Source organism: Spermophilus citellus (assembly GCF_964194105.1).
Source record: "Spermophilus citellus genome assembly, chromosome: 2".
Lineage (NCBI taxonomy): Eukaryota > Metazoa > Chordata > Mammalia > Rodentia > Sciuridae > Spermophilus > Spermophilus citellus.
Genome location: NC_138183.1, coordinates 242,225,361 through 242,247,590, shown reverse-complemented (window position 1 = coordinate 242,247,590; position 22,230 = coordinate 242,225,361). Strand labels below are relative to the sequence as shown.

General features: G+C 40.0%; 1 protein-coding gene across 1 annotated transcript in view; it reads right to left on the bottom strand.

The window, feature by feature from the left end:
- Positions 1-21,807, bottom strand: part of LOC308638588 (fatty acid desaturase 2-like protein FADS2B) — a gene marked incomplete at both ends in the record, with an annotated part of 31,158 nt that extends 9,351 nt beyond the window's left edge. The window contains 5 exons of the mRNA XM_081276204.1: positions 2,737-2,862; positions 8,267-8,368; positions 9,985-10,182; positions 13,106-13,216; positions 21,487-21,807. Of these exons, the coding sequence (XP_081132330.1) occupies positions 2,737-2,862; positions 8,267-8,368; positions 9,985-10,182; positions 13,106-13,216; positions 21,487-21,807 (858 nt within the window). The remainder of the gene's footprint in view (positions 1-2,736; positions 2,863-8,266; positions 8,369-9,984; positions 10,183-13,105; positions 13,217-21,486) is intronic.
- Positions 21,808-22,230: the final 423 nt, after the last annotated feature.

Below are 22,230 nucleotides of genomic sequence, written 5' to 3'. Positions count from 1 at the left end.
TCTTTAATTGGGAAATTCTTACATAGATGGATTATTCTATTTTACTATGGAGATTGTGATCACTATTTTTTAAAAATTCTCATGAAAATTAGTTGGGAAAATTTTCTCCTTAGGTAGAGTAGCATTCTACTGAAAAAGGACATTTCTGATGAGTTTTTCTAGCTCTTCTTTGACTGCAGTGTTTAGTATTCTGCTTAAGCTCAGGATCCATCCCCATTATTTCATCAAATGGACATTCATTAAATGATCATGTGGTCAAAGATATAGACATGGCTCTTCTTATGTATCCCTTCTTCCTCTTTTGTATTCTCATTGTGGATCTCACACTGTGATTTACTATGGTAGTGTATACACATAATATTTATTAGACATTTTATATATTTTTATGGTTTGAATGTCAGGTGTCCACCAATATCTCATGTGTGAGACAATGCAAGAAGGTTCAGAGGAGAAATGATTGGGTTGTGAGAGTCTTAACCCAATCAATTAACTAATCCCCTGATAGGGATGAACTGAGTGGTAACTAAAGTGATAGAGTGTGGGAATTAAGGCATGGCTTGTTGTATCTGGAGAGTGGAGTCTCTCTGTGCTTCCTGTTTGTCATCTGAGATGCTTCCTTCTACCATACTTGTCTGCCATGATGTTCTACCTTACCTTGAGCCCCAAGGAATGGAGTTGGCCTTCTATGGTCTAAGACCTCCAAAACTGTGAGCCCCCAAATAAACTTTTCCTCCTCTAAAGTTGTTCTTTAAGTCACAGCAGTGAAACAGCTGACTAAAACAGAAATCATTATTCATTATATATATCACATAATATTAAAATGCACTCACTGCTGAGAATTGGGTTCATATTCTAGAATTCCCCTTGGTTAGTTTGGCCTGTATTCAGGACACAAAATGAAATACTTTGAGAGAAGGATAGAAGTAATGGTTGAACCTTTAGTACTTATGAACACTCAATAAAGGAGTGAATAAATGAATGAATGATCACTCAGACCCATTCTACATTTTTTGTAGGTCCATTCGGTTACAACAAGGGCTTTGGACTCTTGTTTCCTCATTGGGAATCTTCCTCGATATGTAGATGTCTTCCTGTATTTGGTCCTTCCACCTCCTAAAACTTTCACAAATCCAAAGGAGTATGAGATATAATAATGGCAATTTGAAGTTACTCTCAAACCTTAGAATATCTAAGTAGTGAGAGACAAGGAATAGGCACTAGGTGGAAATGTTTGGGAACTGGCAGCTTAGGTGAGTAGGCACTACCCTGAAGGAGCATCCCACATCTTGCAGGACATGAGCACAAGGCATAGAAGACTCAATCAATACTTGTTAAGAAATTGATGTTTGAAGAGAGTTGTAGAGAGGAAAAGCTCAGGACTCAGTGGTTTTGATGTGAAACCACTGAACTTCAGAGTTTGAATAATTTTAAGTGATGTTTTGCATGGTGGTTTAAAAATCATAGTGTATAGAACTGACTCTAAGTACCTAGGGATGAGTTCCAAAGGCAGATGGAGAAGTTGGAGAGATCATCTTGGTCACCTGTGAAAAGGCCTATGTGCACTGCATGTGGCTCTACTGAAGCTCTTTTGGAGAGGTTCAGGCTGCTTTATGAGCATCAGTGAGACAAACCTTCTTGCTCTGTGGGGAATGTTAGGTCAATCAACACATCATTTTTCTAGTGCAAGCTCATAAACCTCAGGAAAGGCTAACTTGTTTATGCAGCCATTGTCCAAAACAACTGATTTGTGATAACTGCCAAATAAGTTTTTAAAATACAAACATAATATATCCATTTCAGCTGGGGCAAAGGGTGAGTCTACCAAATCTGGAAATACCTATTTTCAAAAAGTTGCACAAAAATTTTCCTTTATGTACTAGATAGGTCCAGGCAACAATTGACAGAGCTCTATTCTTATTTTTTAACAATCCTATTTTTTTTTCCTAGCAGGAGATAGCAATCTCTAAGTATCCAACTCTCAGTATCCATTGTTCCCCTTGAGAAGAGATACCCATGGTGATGGTCCTTCTATCTCTTCTGTTTAGGGAAGACTCTCTCCAACAACATCTGGTAATTTAAATAGCCTTTTGTGTGACAGTTTTAAGTTGAAGTTTTGAAAATATCAATAATGGAGAAATTCTAGAGATAACTTATCCCTTTGTTTTTGCTTAAGGAGTCCAAATCAGAGGTGGAATCTCAGTATCTTACAAGGCATTTCAGCTGTGTGTTTCATGTCTAAATGCACCAAAATGAACATGAACTAAGACTAACAGCCCATTTTCTTCTAACTGGGCTAGATTCATTGAGATAACTGGATGTTTAGATGCTTATGGTCTGTTGCTTATTGAATGTTCTGACCTCTCTGTATCGTCCCTAAACTTCAAAGAGTCAAGCCAGCCTCAGTCATCTACTTTCTAACATGACTTATGCTGCCTCAGAGGTAGTGATAAGCACTGGGTAGGGACCTGTGTGTCATTGGAATTGCTCAAGCTAGGTGATGCAGGTTATCATATTTCCTGCTGTGGGAGGTTAGACTGGATAACCTTTCGGGTCACAAAGTCATTAACCCAGATTTAGTTATTTGAAATCTATGTCCTGGACCTAAAAGAAGATGCTCTTTGATGGCATGTGAGGCCCAAACTTTCAGCTCAATCTTTCCGTGACTAGCACCAAAGCCTTTCTAGGAACCACTTCCAGGAACATTTCTCTGGTGCCCGGAAAAATAGTTAAACAAACCTTGATGGGCTGTGAATCTCCAAGCAGAAAAAGCGGGCCCATGTCAATATCTGGATCTTTGGGGTAGATGTTCGGTTTTACATGATGTTGGAAGTGTCGGTAGTTCCACCAGTTTGCTGACAGGCCCTAAGGAGAAGAGAAGGCTCATTAGCTAAAATAATTATCTCCTGAAATACCCTTCACCATGACAGTTTTCTGCATGAATCTTCAAGGTCAAAATAAGGTGTTTGATTTTCTTGAGCTTTTATCCACTGCTGGGTCACAGGATGAATCACTGGATAAAAGTTCTCATAGCTTATTAGGCAATCATCCTCTGATCCAGGAACACAACTTCAGGGTAAAATAACTCCCAATAAGGACAATAATAATAATAATAATAATAACAAATACTTTTCCATCCTTCTCTTATTTGATCTTCATTTAAAGAAATTTTGGTAGACGATGGAACAGGGAGTATTATTTCTATTTTGCGTATAAAGAAACCTCAGCTCCAAGACTAATTACTTCTGGGGAAAAAGTGGCCCCAGGAATCCTACTTCAATGAATATTTCAAAGAATCGTGGATCTGAAGTGATGTCCTTGGGGAGCTTGGCTCAGATCATTGCATGTCCCGGCTTCAATGCTCTTATATAAAAATAAATGAGAATAAAAATATTTTAGCTAGTGCCAAGCCTGAATCACCTCTGATTGAGTTGTTTGTGATTTCCTCTCTCTCTCGCTGAAAGTTAGGAAGTTTTAATAGCAAAGATTTGGAGGTGTATCAAGCTAGTTTCATATGCTAGATGTATAAAACGCTGCTGTGTGGTTTGGGCAAATCACTCTTCCTGTTTGAGGCCCAAATGCATCTCCAGTAAATACAGAATAATGACATCTACCTCAGCAGGTGGCTCAGGGAGATAGGAGGTGCTGCCTGCAAGTGCTGGCACACCGACACAGGCAATTTCCCTTCATTTATGCTAATCATTTGCAGAATAATAAGAAGTAGTTTCTTTACTGCAGATTTGCCTTTCCTTAATAACTAGTTGATACATGTTCTAGATCTGTCCTGCCCAAGATTGTAGTCATCAGCTATGTGTGGCCAGTTGAATTAAGATGAGTTGCAAATGTAAAATACATTCTGGATTTTAGAGACTCAGTTTAGAAAAGAGGAATATAGGATGCATCATTAATTTTTATTTTGGTTATATTTTAAAATGATAACATTGTAAATACCTGAACAGTAATAATGTCATCTTTTAAATGTGATCATTAGAAAAATTTAAATGATACCTATTAATGTGGCTTACTTGTATTTCTGTTGGAGAATGCTGGTCTAGGTACCATACATCTGTGGTACAGGGGACAGGCATGTTTGGAAGCCTGTAAACATTAGCACTGTCTTTCCATAGGCCATAGAGTTAGCAATCCCCCACCCACCCTCACCAATAGGAATGCAGTTCTCTTGTCTTCTCTAATACTCCCTAACATCCTTATAGAGGATATCTCCCTTTAGTCCAGGTATTTCTCCTATGTCCCATGTCCAAATGAAAAATCATTTACCAAATATGTCCTCTTAGATATCCTGTAGTGTCTCAAGAGTCTAATGTGTTCCAAATTAGACTCACCACCTTCTATTTCCCCTCTTGGGGTCCACGGCCTTCTGAACTTCTGTCATCAAATTGCCTATGACCCGTTGCTCTTGCAATTAATTGTACATTTGCTCATTTATTCACTCACTTGCTATTTACTTTGAAGTATGCCTGTGCCGAATACTAAGCCAGACATTTGCAATATCAAGATAAACAGGATAAAATGGGGTTCCCAGACCAAGAAAAACATCACCTAATGGGAACAGTAAACAACAAGAGCAGTGTGATAAGAACGTCTCTCTTTTTAATTAAGTCCTCCCACAGCCAACATTTTGGCCTCTTCCATTGGCTGTCTGTACTCTTTTAGCTGATGTCTGGCTGTGGAAATTGGTAATATGGGAGGCAGGTTTTGATTGGCAGTAGATTGAGAGTGGATCTCAACAGCACAGGAATGTAGAACTTAGGACAGAAGCCAGGATAAGGTTGGGTGTGATCCACACAACTGGTTCCTCTTGGGCCCCTCTGTCTGGAAAATGCTCTCTGGAGATAAGGAAGAGCACCTCATAGGCAAGTGGGAGGTTACCCGGAAGATTATAGAAGGAGCATGCTTGACACTCCCTTTCCCCAGGCACCAAGTGTTTGGGAAGTAGTCATGGGAAACAGTGTAAGCCAACTATTCTAGGAAGGACTTAATTTCAAATATTCTGTCCCATTATTCCTATAAAAATATTTGATTCTTATTATTCTCAACTTGTACATATAGGGGCTTGAAAAATATACTATGGGGAGTCCATTTGGAGTTTACAGCTTGAGTACCTCTTTTCAAAGTGTTTAGGGCCAGCAGTGTTCTGAATTTCAATTTTTAAAATATTTTAAAATATTTTCATATTCATAAAAAGATATCTTGGAGGTAAGACCCAAATCTAAACATTAATTCATTTACGCTTCATATGTACCTATACACATAGCATGCACAAAATATTTTAAATAATTATTTTTTTTTGCATGAAACAAGCTTTTATGGTGTGAAAATTTCCATTGTGGCATCAAATTGGTGCTCAAAAATTTTTGAATTTTGGAGAATTCTGGATTTTCCAGTTTGGAGTGCTCAATCTGCATTGCACAAAAATCCAAAATAAGTGTATATATTTCATGGTTTATTTTCAGAAGAGCTCTTTTATTATGATATACTACAAAATCCATAAAATATATGTTTGCACAGCCAATGAGTGGAAATCTCTAAGAATCTCAATATCTGTGCTTTTTCCAGGGCAGAAGAACTGATATTAAGTGTAGTTTTGATATTTGAAACTGTGATGCATGTAAAAGGCAAGGATGTTGTTGCTTATAATTTTCTTTGTCCTCTGCCTCCCGCCTACCCTTCCTCCCTACAGGTAATTTTCTCCTTGGCACATAGTTGAAACCTATATTCATTTTGTTGGTGAATCACTGGCTTTCCCTGTGAAATGGCAGAGTACTCCTGATTCTCTTTCTGAGCCATTTCCTATTTCTAGTTCTGCTTGCAAGCCATCAAGGTTATATTCATTTCAACTAGTGCAAAATTATTTCTGAGGAAATAATATAGAAAGATCTGTGTACAAATTTGAACCAATGGGAAAGCATTGATTTTTTTAATAGTGCCAGCCAGGGTGGGGCTGATGGGAAATATTCCAAATACCAGCACCAAATCAACTGCCAATTACCTCTGGGGCAGATGAGTCTCTGACTCAGCACCAGGTAGAGGAGAGGAAATGAAAGGGCTCATGGCTTCAATCTCATGAAGACATAAGAGAAAACTTCTGCTTTTATTCTGTTGTAAGTATTTCTGAGTGAATTCAGAAACATATCTAACACTGGTAGACAGGGGCAAAATAGTATACCTACAGAAATCTTCTGATTAAGTGAAACTTGTCATATAAAATGACAATTTTTTTTCTGGACAGAAATATAAAACATGAATCTAAAAATCCAACTCTGTAATATGGATCGAGAATACAAATAATTTATTTACACATCACTCTGCTCATTAGGAAAGTCAATAGATGATAAGAAAGAGTAGGTAACTCCAAGTACCTGGCAGATCAAGATTGCTATGATTTATGGTTTACTTTCCTATCCTCTTAATACCATTACATTAAAAATTTTTATTAATGATTCTGAGTCCTCATTTGGATTATGAAAAGATTGTTCCTAATATTAGTAACAGGTAAATATTACTAAGCATTTGCAGACAGTATGATAGTCGTGACACAAGAGTATTACATGTGATCTTAACAATATCTCTAACCATCAAATCTACCATCTATCCTCATTTTACAGTTGAGGAACTGAAATTCAAATGCAGAACATAATCTTTCCAAGATGACCAACCAACTCACTAGCTAATTTCCCATGGAAGGCAGTTCTGTTGTTAGAGAAGATGTCAGTCTTGGCTGCAGGTTGGATTCAACAAAGAAGCTTTCAAAAATATAAATGATGTCCAGACCCCACCACAGACAAACTTAATCAGAACATCTATGATGGTGCCTAGGCATTGGTGTTTATTTGTTTGTTTGTTTGTTTTAAAGAAGACCTCTTCTGGGTGCCCCTGAATAGCCAGGATTAAGAAGCACAGCGGTGGAACCTCTACTATTTAATATTGTGCCACAAGTGTTCTCACATCCCAGGCTGTGGACGTTCACTTAAATAGTTAACCTTTTGAAGATCCACCTCAACTGAAAATAAGGGTGCTACAAGCCCCACCTCGAGAGAATTACGTGAGACAACAGCCTGAAGGGGATGGTTCTGAACCTGGTACCTGGCCGACTCACATCTGATGTGCGTTCCCATCTGCCCTCCCTTATGATTTACTCTCCCAGTTCCTGCTCCTGCTCCCTGTGAGCTGGCTCCAGCAGCTTCTTCACCCTCTTATTAGCTGGCCACTTCCAGGCTGCTCCAGGCTGGGGAACTAGACAGCCAGGTTTTTTATTATCCTGTGTTAGGAAGGAACACAGGCTCAGAGTCAGTGCTTCTGGAATTTTCCTAAGAGGAACTGTCTTAAAATCACAATTTTGATTTAGTGAAAGATTCAGAGGCTTTGGCCTGTCTTTTGGGCCAGAGTACACCGTCACCCAATCCTAGAAAGTTATAGAAAAGAGGAGATCTTGCTTAACTCCTACTATTACAGATGGGAACACCGAGGGCCAGAGAGGGAACAAGATTTAACCAAGGTCACATAATGAACAGCATCAGGGCTGGGGCTGGAGGCCACTCTTACCAGTCCTCTTGCTTTGATTTATTTTCTCCTGCACTCACTTGTTCATTCATTCAAAAATGCTCATTGAAAGCTTACAGTGTGCCAGGAACTCAGGGAAGCTGTTTCTTGGAGCTTACGTTGGGGGGATAGGACTGGTTGCCATAACCACGACTTGCTTTTTCCAGAAGCCTGGGTTCTGTACCCCTCCTCTGGAACAAGCTGTCTGACCTTTCCTGACTATTCTTTCTCTTCATTTTTATATGTCTCCTGTGTTATTTCCTTTGTTTGTTCAGTGCCTTTCAAGGTGAATCAGGCCTGCTGAATTCTCCTAGTTCCCAGCAAAACAAAATTTCACTTCCTTTCTAAGAGTATTCCCATTTATGATTTTACAGCACATCTCTTCATTTTTAAAGACACAGACTTTCTTGTGGGTGGTGGTTCCTTAAGGCAATGGGGTGCCGGGTTTTTAGATGAATAGCCTTTCAGGTTAATGAAAAATGTAAGAACTTCTTAAATAAATATCAGCATTTTCTTCCTGACATTTAAAAATCAAGTGTAGCACATATTTTATTACATTATATTTCAAATCAGTGTGTATAATCTACATTGTTAGTACATTTACACTCATTTATGGGGCTTTGCTGACATGAGCATGGTCAGCCTGGAAACCGCTGCTTTAGGAAATGATGCTCAAGGCTCCCCCAGCATCTTTCCTGACACCCTTTACCTTAAGATGACACATCACAAACTTGTGCATCAGGTGGTTCCACTTGGACTTCTTAAACATGGAAAGGTGTCCTATGTCATGCTGCAGAAATGAACTCTGAGCCTAGGAGAGACAGAGTTGTTAGAGAAGTTGGGAAGTCCAGAGGAATCTGAAGAGCCCATTCGTACCTTTGTGAGCCTGAGAATGGGTGGTGGGGGGCCCTTGTCTGACCTCCATTCAAGTGAGTTTCTGTGTCTCACACATCTCACATTCAACACCCCCATCCTTTTGTGCAAATGGTTCTGTCAGCTTGGAAGGCTCTTGCTATCACAGTCCAAGTCTTCCAGTGAGGTGTGGAAAGACCATGGACCTTTGCATCAGACAAACTTTTGTTCTTTATGACTCACCAGTTGTATGACTCCAGGCAAGTTACTCCGAAGCTCTCACCCTCAGTTACTTATCTGATACAAGGTGATAATAATACCTAACTCAGGGAGCTGTTGTATAATTTAAATAGTATTTAGGCTAAGCTCAAAACAAACATTTATTTCCTTTCTTGTTTCCAAAAGTTGCTTTCCAAATAATAAAGCAAGTTGTCCTTTCAAAAAAAAAATGGACAGAAAAATTTTGAAATCTATAAATACGTTACTGTTGATTCTCTACAAAACCATCCCTGTTATTCCAATGAGAACTAAATGTCCCTTTCTGTTCCAATAGCGCATGCTTGTTCCTCCTGCTGGCATTCATTCCTCTCTGCCCTGCACTATGTTCAGCAGATGATTTATTGCCCATTTTGGATGACGCCTTTCTCAGGGACAGGAAGCCTGTGAATTTCTCTCCATATCCATACAGTCTTGTGCTCATAGGAGGCCCTGTTCAGAAATTCATCCCTTATTCAACAAGGATCTAACAAATGCCCAGCTATACATGATGCAACTTGAGAACATTATGTTAATAATGAGAACATTATGTTAATAAGCCAAACTCAGAAGGTCAAGGATAATTTTTTTTTCCTCTCATATGTGGAAGCTAGAGAAGAAAAAGGAAAGGAAAGGGGAGGTGAATCTCATGAAAATCAAAGGCGATCAGTAGAATAGAGGACCAGGGGGTGAGTGGAGGGGAGAGAGTGGAGATGTACAGGGGAGTGATATGGAAGAAATTATACTGTGACATTGTATGCTTGTACAAATACATAACAGCAAATGCCACCATTATGGACAGCTATAATGCATGGATAGGTACACACACATGTGCCCTGCTGAGCACCAGTTATTTACAAAGGAACTCAAGTTTTCATTGTTACTTAAAAAGATTTCTGCTCTTAAACAATTCATGGTCTCATGCAGTAATAAATGGTGGCAGATTAATAAATGAAAGAGAAAGATGTGATGAGTGTTATATGACCATAGACAACTTTAGTTGATAAAATTTGGGGAAAAGAACAGATGAACAGTAGCAATCGTCCTTAACCAAAGCTTTACTATATGCTGGATGCTGTGCTGGGTAGTTTTACACATTAGCTTGTTTAGTCCATCTTAGAATAATTCCAAATTTATTATTATCCTCATTTTACATACGTAGGAACTGGGGCCCAAAGTCATTTAGTAACTTGCAGACAAGTCTAACCTTAAGGAGGAACTTGCCTAGGAGTGTAGGCTGCTGCTGACACTAATCTAAAGAGGGAGGAAGAAACCCAACCTTTTCTAAGGCCACCACCTAGGCTCAGGACACCGGCTTACCTGAGACACTGTGAGAAGAAAGGAGATGAACAATGTGACAGTCCAGCCATTGCCAAAATGACACAGTGTCAGCCACGCCAGGACTTCCAAAATCAAGATCTGGATGAGGTGGAGAGAGAAGAACCACAGGTTGGCCCTGAACATGTTCGAAGCTTCCAATGTCCTGCGCAGTTCTTGGAAATCTTCCACCAGCTGGGACTGTGAAATAAATATTGAAGGGAGGAATTAATTCCTTCAGGGGAAAGGGAACACAGAGGCACAAGTAATAATTGGTTCTATTAATTTAGTAATAAAATTACTTTATGAATAGAATTTTATATACAGGGATAAAATTACATGCCCAGAAATTAAACAAAAGCCAGAGCACAGACAAATGAAATCTCTGAAAAAAAGGTGATGATTGCTATTTCTTTCTGGAGATAAGAATGAAGAGTGACATGTGAACTGTCCAATAGTTAGGGAGCTCAGTCAAAGTAGTTATGTGGGGACTGGGATGGCGAAGGAGAGCGCATTGAGAGGTGTGTATGCCTGGTAGCTGTTTGTGAAACACAGTATTATCTCAGGTGTTGACTGAAATCTGTTTTTGTTGTTTTGGGGATCTGGGCTGTCTATGTGGATCTGTATTACTGTAGCTACTTCTCTAACTATCTGTATTCCTGTAGTTAAGTTTCCAAAATGCTTTCCCAGTCATTAATTTTTTAATGTGCTCAAAGGACTCTTTCATAGAAGAGGTGAGCATAGAACAGTCTAGTTAGCTTAAATGAGCTCCAAGGATAAATTCGCTGAGAGCCTCTCACTGGATACCCAACATAGGGTTACCTTTGGCACAGTGTATCTGCTGGTTAACGTGGTCCTGTACCAGTGTACCATGCAGGTGCGTGTGTGTGCTCGTCGTGTACATGGGTTTGCAAGTTTGACACATGGTACAGAGGAGGATGCAAGGGTTGGGAAGAACTATCATTTAACTTATTGACTCCAGGGGGGTTGAAACTAGGACAGTTGAGAAAGTGAGGGTATGAGGAAAAAATAGCACAGCTGTACAGATGTTAAAAAAGAAAGAAAGAAAGAAATTAGAAATGAAAGGGGCTGTGAAAGTAATTCTAGAAGTCAAAATTCTCATTTCAAAATGCACTGGTTTACAACATTTGAAGGGCACACTGCCTGCCAAAAGTCCAGGTCAGGTCATCTCCCAAGCTTCCACCAACCCGGGGATTCTGGCATCCGTAGATGATTGTAATAATTGTCTAATGGTAATCTGTCATCATCTCTGGGATTACTCTCAGCCTGGTCATATTTTCCACCCATTGATTGTACAGAATAGAGGGCTGTCAAAATCCAGAAGAATGACTGGCTTGGAATCACCAGCAAGTCCATGACAGATGCTGGACTTCAGCCCACACCCAGTTTCATGCTCAGGCTCCAACTTCCTGTAGAGAGCCACATTGATGTACTCAAGGAAATTTATGGTGGCCCTTCGCCTACGGAGACTAACACTGCTTTAGATAACGGCTATCTTCTGGCTCTCAGAAATTGGTGGAGTTTTATTTTCGTTACATGGTTTTGTTTGGAATAATGATTTAATTTTGCGTCATCTTTCCTTTTTAACCTAGGGCCACCCACCCCAAATGATGGGCACATACCTGGAAGTTTGCGAATCATTAACACCATCATTGAGCTTGAGACACTGAAAATATCTAAAATTTATTGAGCACTTACTGTGTCCCAAACATGGTTCTAAGTGCTTTGAATGATATTACATCTTTCAATCATTTTCCTAATAACTCTTATGTGATTGGTGCTATGATTGTTGCTGTTTTACAGAGAGAGAGAGAGACATTGAACCACAGAGAGGGGTGGAGGATGAGTTCGGGCTGTCCACCCTCAGAGACCAATCTCCTAAAATGAGCCATGAGCTTACAGAGTGAGCTTAAGTGTTAGTCTCAGATTTGTTCATAACCCGTCCTGCATTCTGAGATCAGTCCTGCTCCTTGGGGGAGTCTGTCTCCTTGTTTCCTAAGGAGGGAATAAAGTCCTTACTCCCTCTGTTTCACGGTAGTATTTGACTCTGGGCAAATAAAAAAAAAATAAGAATTAAACAAATGAAGTTTTAGTCTTATAGAGACCTTGTCCCTTAGAAGACAGTACAGTGCAACTGGTATAGTCAAAGTATTGAGGGAAGCATGGCATCCATCCTTGGGTATACTTAAGATATTTGGGGTCAGAGAATAGTGATTTAGAGTACCAGTTCTTTGGTGAAATAGCTGAGGAACTTTCAGGAAGAAATTTATTCTCCATGAATGCTAATTTCCCTGAATGTCAAAAGGGCAATAGTTTTAGTATATTTTTATATCTTTCATTTAACAGCTATTTATGGAGTTTCTACTACATGTCTGATCCTGTGCAGATGAGTCTGAAAGACACAGGGATAAGTGATACAGACATTTTCTTTGCTCTCATGGAACTTAGTTTAGCAAGGGATGTAGTCACGGACACCAAACACATAATTGCAAACAGTCACTGGAAAAAGGGTGTAAGCTGCCTGGCCTGAGGTGGCGCTTAGAGACAGAATGAGTACGGAATGCAGGGCCCAAAGTTCCATTTCTTGTCTTCACAGAGGTTTAAGTGCTCTGAGCCCTCAAGGGGATAAATCTTCTTTGAAATATGAAGAATCCACGAATCCATAATACTCCCTCCATATCCATGGTTTCATTTTCTTTGGTCAAAAAATATTAAATAGAAAATCCCAGAAATAAAGAATCCATCAGCTTTAAATTGTGCACTGTTCTGAAAAACATGACGATATCTCCACCTTCCTGCTGCATCCTGCTCAGAACAGGAATGCTCTATACACTTCCCTCCTGTTAGTCACTTAGTCGCCATCTTGGCTACCACATCAACTGTCAGGCCCTTTCACAACTGGTACATAGGGTTCAATAATAAAAACTATCCAAAGTTTAAGCATCCACCAGGGGCCTTGGAATGTTTCCCCTGTAGATAGGGGAAACTACTGCACTCTATTGTGGGCTCACCCAGGCACAGCAATTGGTTTCTCGTAGAAAACAGTAAATTGGCCTCTATGGCTTGTTTCCATCCTTCCATGTACTTGTATCCTGAGACTCACGTTTTTGTTTCTCTCCTGGTTGGGCTCTCCTGGAGCAAGCTCTCCAATAAGCAACGGCTTCAGGTACAGCTTCACAATGTCAAGCTCCAGGTGCATGGCCCTGAAGGCATCCTGTAAATCAGAGAGACCAGTTAGAAGCTCAAAAGACACAGGTTTATTCATAGATCAGCCCTCCTCCTCACCCAACCTAGAAATGAGCATAGAGTCCATTACATGCATTTAATTTAAGTCTGGGTTGATGGTGCAAACTGATGGATCCAAATTATACTTTAGAACCTTCTCAAAAGGCATAATGTGTGCATCGTTTTTCTAGGTCTGACCAGTATAACCAGGCTCTCCAGAAGCACTGATGACAACACCGTTTATTTAATGAATATCAGAAGAAGCAGTTGTGGGGGTTTATTGGCCACGATGGAACTTTCAAGTCCAGCATCAGGTTTCTGGTGATGGTTGTTTACACTATCTGAAGCAGGTAGCAGCCAAGGTCAGCTATGCCACCACATCTCCTGTTGAGCGCTCCTTTGTGGTTCTTGTCTGGGGCCCAGAAGAATTAGGCTCCTTGAATTAGTTATTTCCAGAGAAGGGCTGAATTGAGTTTAAAATCATGGGAGCACATTCTTTGAGCCCTGGGTTATCTACACTCTTGATTATGCTTAACACTGGAAGACTCCAGTCACTCTATTTAAAATGTTGTTATTAAGTAGCAACCACATGGCTTTGGGAAGCAGTGGATCTCTATAGCCTATTTAAGCAAGGGGTATTTTTTCCTCTCAAGGATTTGTACAGTCTCTCTTTTTTTTTTTTTTTCTTAAGGATTCCACAGAAGGGAGATGCTGAACTTTTGTTCTTATGGCTTTGGGATAGGAATGACTAAAAATGAAGAAATATATCAAAGTTATAACCTGAATGAGTGGAAGCCATGTAAGTACTCTTGTAGCCTTGCACAGCACTGACTTAGAAAGTGGACTTCCTGTACCTCAAATATGGCCTTGACACTTACTAGCTGTGTGACTACGAACAATTCTGCTGACTTGGTTTTTATTCTTTTCCCTAAATGGGGGTGATGATAGTCCCTCAATTTCCCAAAGCTCTGCACTGCCCGATTGAGCTTCTGCACATTTCTTATTACCCTCTTAGGAAATGATGGGTTACTTTATCTCAAAGATGGTTTTAAATTTTCACATTCTACACCCTAAAGCTTAGTTCCCCCTAACCAGGTGATTCAGTGATTAAGAAAGTGGTTGATGTATCTCATGGTGAACCATACTGAAAAAAAAAATCATGTTCTTCTTGCTGCTTCAGAATAAGTTTAGAACAGAAAACATCCTGATGGGTTAAGGTCAAGGAACAGAAGAGTGAAATCTATTGCAATTTCATCTTCCAGTGTGCAGATAATATTTTTTTTTCTGATCCCCATTAAGGCTCACAGGTCAATACTGCGAGGAGTTACCGAGGAGCCACAGTTTTCCAGAACATTAAGCAACAATCTGCTACAAGGAGTTCAGGTAGTCTTAGAATATTCAATAATTTTCTAACAGAATCCAGATGCTGAGTAAGTTGTGAAACCTTTTCTTGAAAGTCCGCAAGAACAGGTTCAGTTACCATCATTCTTGGGCGAGTATGTTCTTGTTGAAGGAAGGAGGGGGAGTAAAATAAAGGAAAGGGGGTTAGTGCCAGTGTTTGTGGAGTGTATCCTGTATACAAGGGGCTCTGAAGGCCACTCATTGCTGTAGCCTTACTTCTGTGAGGTTCCTCCCCTTGCTTCTGTTACACAGAGAGAGAGGCTAAATCTCAGAGGGGAGAAACGTCTTGCTCCCAAATGCCAGCCAATATCAAAGTCAGGATTTGAATTCATGGCTATTCAACTCTGAAGCCATGAAGCCATAAAGATCCATGCCAGTCTTGATATGTATAATTCTTTCTCCGAAGGGCATGATGATAGATTGTTTTGAGGTGATACTAAAATCAATTTAGATCTGCTGGGAAGATGGTAACGGTGTTCCTCTACTGCAGGTTTCAGTCCCATAAAGTGCATTGCCTATGGCTCCAGGCTGCCTCCCTTTTCTTGCCTTCCTCTATACCTTCCATGCGCCATCTTCTCTACTGGAGCCTTCCCATTCAACAGCATTCTATGCTCTTCCATAGGATCAAAGCTTTACACATACGATTCTCTTTTCCTTGACTTCCATCTTGCATTTTCCCTACAGTAAGTCTCCTCCACATCCTTCAAGACCCATATAAAGTCAATCAGGAAAGTTATTCATGATCACTGTGGGCATCATGACACTGTTCCTGAAGGTTTCCCAACTACATTGGAAATGAAACTGTGCACCTGCCTCTTCTTTAGTGATTTTGAAGACTGAGAATATATACCGCTACTGATCAATATGTACCTAATAACCTCACTGTGCCTGGGATGTGGCATGTGATGAATGTATGTCTGATGGACAGGAAAAAGGGTGAGCGAGTGAATAGATAGAGACAGCAGTTCTAGAATGAGGAATCGGGATAACCCAAGTGTTATACTCTAAGGCTGCAGGTCTCTCTCTCTCGCCTCAGTATTGCTATTTTCTGACACTTCTGTAAGTCTTGGTTTCATCTGTTTGCCTTTGACTCCCTTCTCAGTCATTCATTTTTACTCATGTTGCCCATAAATTTTTAGTCTAGATCATTTTGAAAGTGATTATTCCTAAAATAGTACCAACATGGGAAAGATGTGATATATTATTTGCTTTTACAGATGTGTTGGAAAGGATGTTAAATTTTTGGTATTATTTGTGGAGGAGGGAGCGATGTACTTTACTAGAAAAACAGTATCATCCCTTGTCAAGGAGAACAGTAGGAGAAGTTCACCCTACCTTTCAATCTGTACATTCTCCTGGAATTCCTATTCTGGAGGCCACCAGTAGGTTTCCCAACCACATACCCATGGGTGGATCGAGACTCTGTTACTTAGCCACTTATTCACCAAATATTATAAATCAAGTTTCCTAAATATCGTTCCCACCCACCCCCTCCTCTCTACTTCTGCTGTCAATGCTTTGTCTGGGCCTTGAACATGTTCCCTAGGCTCCCTCCTGGTCTTCCTTCATTTTGACTGGCCCTTTTTTTATTTTTATATATTTTTTTTATTGGTTGTTCAAAACATTACAAAGCTCATGATATATCATCTTTCATACATTTGACTCAATTGGGTTATGAACTCCCATTTTTACCCCAAATACAAATTGCAGAATCACATCGGTTACACACTCAAATTTTTACCTAATGGCATATAAGTGACTGTTGTATTCTGCTACCTTTCCTATCCCCTACTATCCCCCCTCCCCTTCCCACCCATCATCCCTCTCTACCTCATCTGCTGTTGTTCAATTCTCTCCCTTGTTTCCCCCCTTTCCCCTCACATCCTCTTCTATGTAATTTTGTGTAACATTGAGGGTCTCCTACCATTTCCATATGTTTTCCCTTCTCTCTCCCTTTCTCTCCCCCCACTCATCTTTGTTTAATGTTAATCTTTTCCTCATGCTCTTCCTCCCTGTTCTGTTCTTAGTTGCTCCCTTTATATCAAAGAAGACATTTGGCATTTGTTTCTTAAGGATTCTCTAGCTTCACTTAGCATAATCTGCTCTAATGCCATCCATTTCCCTGCAAATTCTATGATTTTGTCATTTTTAATTGTTGCGTAGTACTCCATTTTGTATAGATGCCACATTTTTTTTATCCATTCATCTATTGAAGGGCATCTAGGTTGGTTCCACAGTCTAGCTATTGTGAATTGTGCCGCTATGATCATTGATGTAGCAGTATCCCTATTTTAAGATCTCTTTTAAGTATCTCTTTTAAGATCCTCAGGGAATAGTCCGAGGAGGGTGATAGCTGGGTCAAATGGTGGATCCATTCCCAGCTTTCCCAGGTATCTCAATACTGCTTTCCAAATTGGCCTTACCAATTTACAATGACTGGCCCTTTTTACCTCATCCTCTAACTGCAAGGTTGATCTTATGAAGACAGCGTCTTCTCATGGCCCATTTCCATCCATTAGAATTTGGACTTCCTTTTCTCTTTCTCCTCCTACCTCTATGTCTAACTACAAGGATGATTCAAATGAGAATCAGATTATAAAATTTGGACTGCCCAGGAAAGTTGAAATCACAGATTCTCACTTTCCTTTCACCAACAGCTTAGAAGTGATGGCTGATTTATTGCTCTGACAAGTGTGAGCAGGGAAGCTGTGCCCAAGCACCACTATTGGTAGTGGGAGGAGGTGCCAAGCAGTGAGGGGAACACGAGAACTCCTTAGGTCAGCAGTCAAGGTCCTCTGTCTCCCTCCTTCTGTTTCTTTCTTCCCTACCTCTCTTCTAGCTTCATCTTCTCTCCATCTTCTCCTCTTCTCATCATCACATAAGGACAGTTCACTGACATTAACTGAGCACATACTTTTGGCTAAAATTGTTCTAAGGAAAGGAAGTGGCTGGTGTGGCATGCCCCTGCTGTTTGGGTGCTTGCTCACGACATGAATTGTGTCTGCACGCTTCCCCTGGGCTCACCTTTACTTCCCTCATGCCTCAGCCTCGTTTCCATGAGCTCCACTCATACCAAACCCCATGGAATTCTCTCCCTTGGAATTGCACGCAACTCTACGTTTTTCAACTTAAGAGTCACCCAGATTATTGAAACAAACTTTTTCCTTATATTTTTTAAGCTTCGGTCATCCTTTCCTTGTTGAGTTCACCTTTAACTCCCACAAGAAAGAACTGGAGTTTCTCAGTGTCCCTTCTAGAGTGAGATGTCCAGAGATGAGGAGTGGGATGACCAGAATGCAGGATAATAAACCTACTCTCTTTGTTCCAAACCAGCTGCCTCCGCACCCATTACAAGATTGCGTTTACGTTTTTCATGGAGGTTGGTGTGCACTGTTGTCTTATATAAAATTTATGGCTGTCCCATTATTCATATGTAGGTCCTGTCATCAAAATGCTTTGTAATCTTCATTTTACTGATTGCAAAATAGCTCACCATGTTGCAGTTATATGTAATACTTATAATAAATTCTCCTTGTTGGACTTAGAGAAGGTTTCTGGATATCCCTGGGTAGGCTTATGTAAGTGAAAAGAACTGGGCCTAAACTCTAGCGCTGTGGCATTGATTTAAAATCATATAACTGGAATCAGATAACTTATGTGCAATAATTGGAGCTTATGTGTCAATTTTGTTTCATAGACTTTTTTTGGCAACATTCCTTGGAGAATATTAGAATCCCTCTTGGAAGAATGAAGTAATTATTAAATAAAGGAATTTCCATTTATTGAGTATTTAATCTGAGAACCCTAAGAAGCACTTTATTTTTTCTCCACTGACTTTAAAATAAATAAGACAGGGCTGCAGATACAGCTTAGTTGGAAGAGTGCTTGCTTCACATGCACAAGGCCCTGAGTTCAATCCCCAGCACCACAGAAAATAAATAAATAAATAAACAAATGAACAAACAAAGATAAATGTATTATCATTCCCATTTTCTAATTAAAGAAACCAAATCTCCAAGGTCTTAAGCAACCTCCTTAGGATCTTCCAAGTAATCGTGGAGTTTAGATGCAAACAAGTCCTGATTTCTTTCCAAACCTATGCTCTCAACTATTAGGCTGGACCCCTAACAAGGACTTTAGAACAACTGACTGCATGAATGAATGGATTAATGATCCATGGGACAGACCACTTGGATAATGATACAAGATTGTGTTTACGTTTTTCATGGAGGTTGGTGTGTATTGTTGTCTTATATAAAATTTATGGCTGCCCCATTATTCATATGTAGCTCTTGTCCAAGGATACACTTAGGTATCATTATCCAGGGAAATCTCCTGTATAAATAAGAGAAAGATACCCCATCTGGGGAAGTGCAGCCATAGGTCCAAGACTGGCACACATTGGGCCCCGCTTGTCAGCCAAGGCACAACCTGCAGACACCTCATATGTAACAGAGTGAACTTCTGACCACAGGTACCTCTGTCTTGATGCTTCTCCATCATATACCTTTCTGTTCCCAAGTTAATTTGAACACAACATAATCAGCAGACCAAGTTGATGGCAAACAAACATAATCATCCCATTTCAGAATATGGATGCTGGGTATTATAACAATATAATCATAGCTATGGTTTACTCAACTTTTACCTAATGTCTGATATCATGCCACACACTGAACATACATTCATTTACTATAACCACATAGAGAGCGCCATTCTTACTTTGCAGATCATGAAACTGAGGCTCAGTAACTTTCCCAGGTTCACATAACTAATTCCAACACTCGGTTTCCCTCTGAATAGCCGGCGAGAACTGAAATTGTTGGGACTCTGCTGGCATCATTAACTATTCTGGAGCCATTTTCCCTTGGAAAATCTTTTCTCTGAACATTTTTAGATTTATTTTCCTAAAGACTAAGGTACATGGCTGACTGACCATATGATTTTCTTCCTTGGCATATTTAAATCCTAATGGGCTATGGGTATTTGTCTCTAAGGTTCTGGTGGTTACCTTTATGTTAATCAATTCTTCTTCTTTGGCTGGACTTGGATGCAGAGGCATCATGATTTGCTGACTCCAAGGGAATAAAAATCATTAGCAAATTACAAATGCATCATGGGCTGCTTCAAACTCAGTGAAGGTGTCCATTCTTTAAACATGGTTGGAAACCCATGTCCTTGCCAACGCATCCTTTGAGTTAATTCTGTGACTTGTGTTAGCAAACCTTCGTCCATATTTTCTCTGAATTGTGGGCAGTGGGATGGGCTATTAAAGGGTATGTGGCCTTTGTTTCATTACTTATTTGTTAATCTTTCTCCTGTTATTCTCACTTTTTTTTTCCATCTCACTTTTTTCAATTCTCTACTCTAGATGTCTATACAGTGTGTATCTTCCCAAAGGACATGATACTCCTTTCTTTGTCACAAGCTTATACTCATTTTCTTAAGGAGAAGTTTGAACCTTGTTTAAAAAGTCATCAGATCTGACAAGAGTAGAATGGCAAGATAAGTTCAGAAAGACATCCATCTGACTGTAGATATTTGATTATTAGAACAAGACCTGAGCAGAGCAGAGTTGAGAAATTGGAGAAAAATTGAGATTTGAAGAAAATAGAGATTGGTAGTATAAAAATGGAGATCTTCTATATTTTACAAAGTTGCCAGGTAGCACATATCATGTACAGACTAGTGATTAGCAAAATGATATCTCCAGTTGTGTGTTTAGAAACCAGTTGGAGAAGTTATATGCTAATTAGTGACATCAACAGTTGTAATAAAATTAAAAATCCTAGGTTTAAATTTCTGTTCTGTCATATCAGTTTTCTGACCTGGAATTAGTGGTTTTCCCCTCTAATCTTCTGTTTCTTCATCTGTAAAATGGTGGAAAATAAGATTCCCAGTTGAGAGAAAACAAACAACCTTATAGAATATTTTAAAAGGGATTCTTAAATGCACTTAAGAGTTTGGAAGACCTCCTTATCAATAAAGGGAAAATTTGTTTTTTAAAGAACCAAGTATACAAGACTTTGTGGTTAAGCTTATCTCATTCCAAAATTTGGCACTATCAGTTGCTGGCTGTGCGACACATTTTTACCTCTTTGAACATCAACTTTCCCATCTGTAACATGGGAATAATATTCACCTTCCTTATGGGGAGGTTTAAGTGAGTTGGTGCATTTTAATGCATCCATAAAGTATATTGCATCATTTTTGTCATAGTAAATGAGTTCCTGGATGCAGTAGAGCTTTGCAAAACCTAGAAGTCTGGGTAACTGATGTTTTTCACCATTATTAAGTTTTTTTTTAAAATTTTTTAAATTAATTGTTCAATATCAATGTTTTGATGCTCACTAAATGAACTGCTTTCTTTCTTTTAGACACTCCAATTATAGGAGTCTTAGAAGTATCTACTTAGGTGAAGATATTTTTTTCTAGATTTCACTCATTTATTTGTAACTTCTTATAAGATAGTGATTCCACTTCAAAATGAAGCAAAAACAACAACAACAACAACAACAAAAACCAACCAAATAGCAACAAAAACAAAATAAAACACGACCCTAAGGACAAAATGAAATCCAGAATACACAAGTACAGTATCCAGTATGTACATATGAGTTCATCCCAAACTGGAAGCAGATGACAGGTAGACCTTGATTCCTAATTTGCTTCCAATTTCTTGTCAGCGAGGAATCCTGAAAAATTGGTTTGGGAGGAGATGATCGGTGGCAGAGCCTGAACACGTAATTGAATGCTTTTAGGAAGAGAGCCAAGATCTCAATCACCCAGCAACTTGGAGGGAGATAGACAGAGAGAGGGAGAGAGGGAGAGAGACTTTGGAGTCTTGGAGTTTCTTACCGTGGCGTCTTCCCCAGCATAGTGGTTGAGGACCCGGTGCCCACCAGGATGCCTTTTGGCCCAGTCAGTAACATTATAAACTTTTCGATGGATTACCAGCCACTGGTCGTTCTCCTGATTGTGCCTCTGGATCTCTTGCCAGGTGTACCTGTTGAGACTTTCCCTGAGCCCGTTGCTCTTGCCGTTGGCTTCCTGCTTTCCACAGCCATCCGTTTTCCCATTGGCTATTGGTTTCCCATTGGCCTGGTGCATCCCGTCTAGGTGCATCCGACTCCTTCCTGCCAGGCTCCCTTTGTCCTCAAGCTTTTCTTCAAACTTCATGGTCTTTAGATCTTTGGGATTATCTGGGTATACTCCTAAACCCTCTAATCCTCTGCTTGGACCACAGAATGACTGCTTTTCTTCCCTTTCATTCCCCTGAGGTATGATGCCTACACGGAAAACTTCACAGCCTAGTTGGCTCTTCACAAATCTGATAGTGCGCCCCTTCCCAGCCGGTCCTTACTCTTGTCTGTTTTGAATCTTTTCTGCTCTGCGGGAGGCTAGGCTACCTTTCTCTCTTCACATTTCTCCCTGCTGGCTGGCCTCTGAGCAGCATCCTCATTCATCCTTAAATGTCCCTGGGCAAAGAGCCTTAGCCAATGGCAGACGGGCAGAATGTTGAGTCCCGCCCCAGGGGGTGGGGCTAAGCTCTAAGCAGTGATTCTCCCGCACTGTATCCGGGTGGGTTGGATTTTCCTGCTC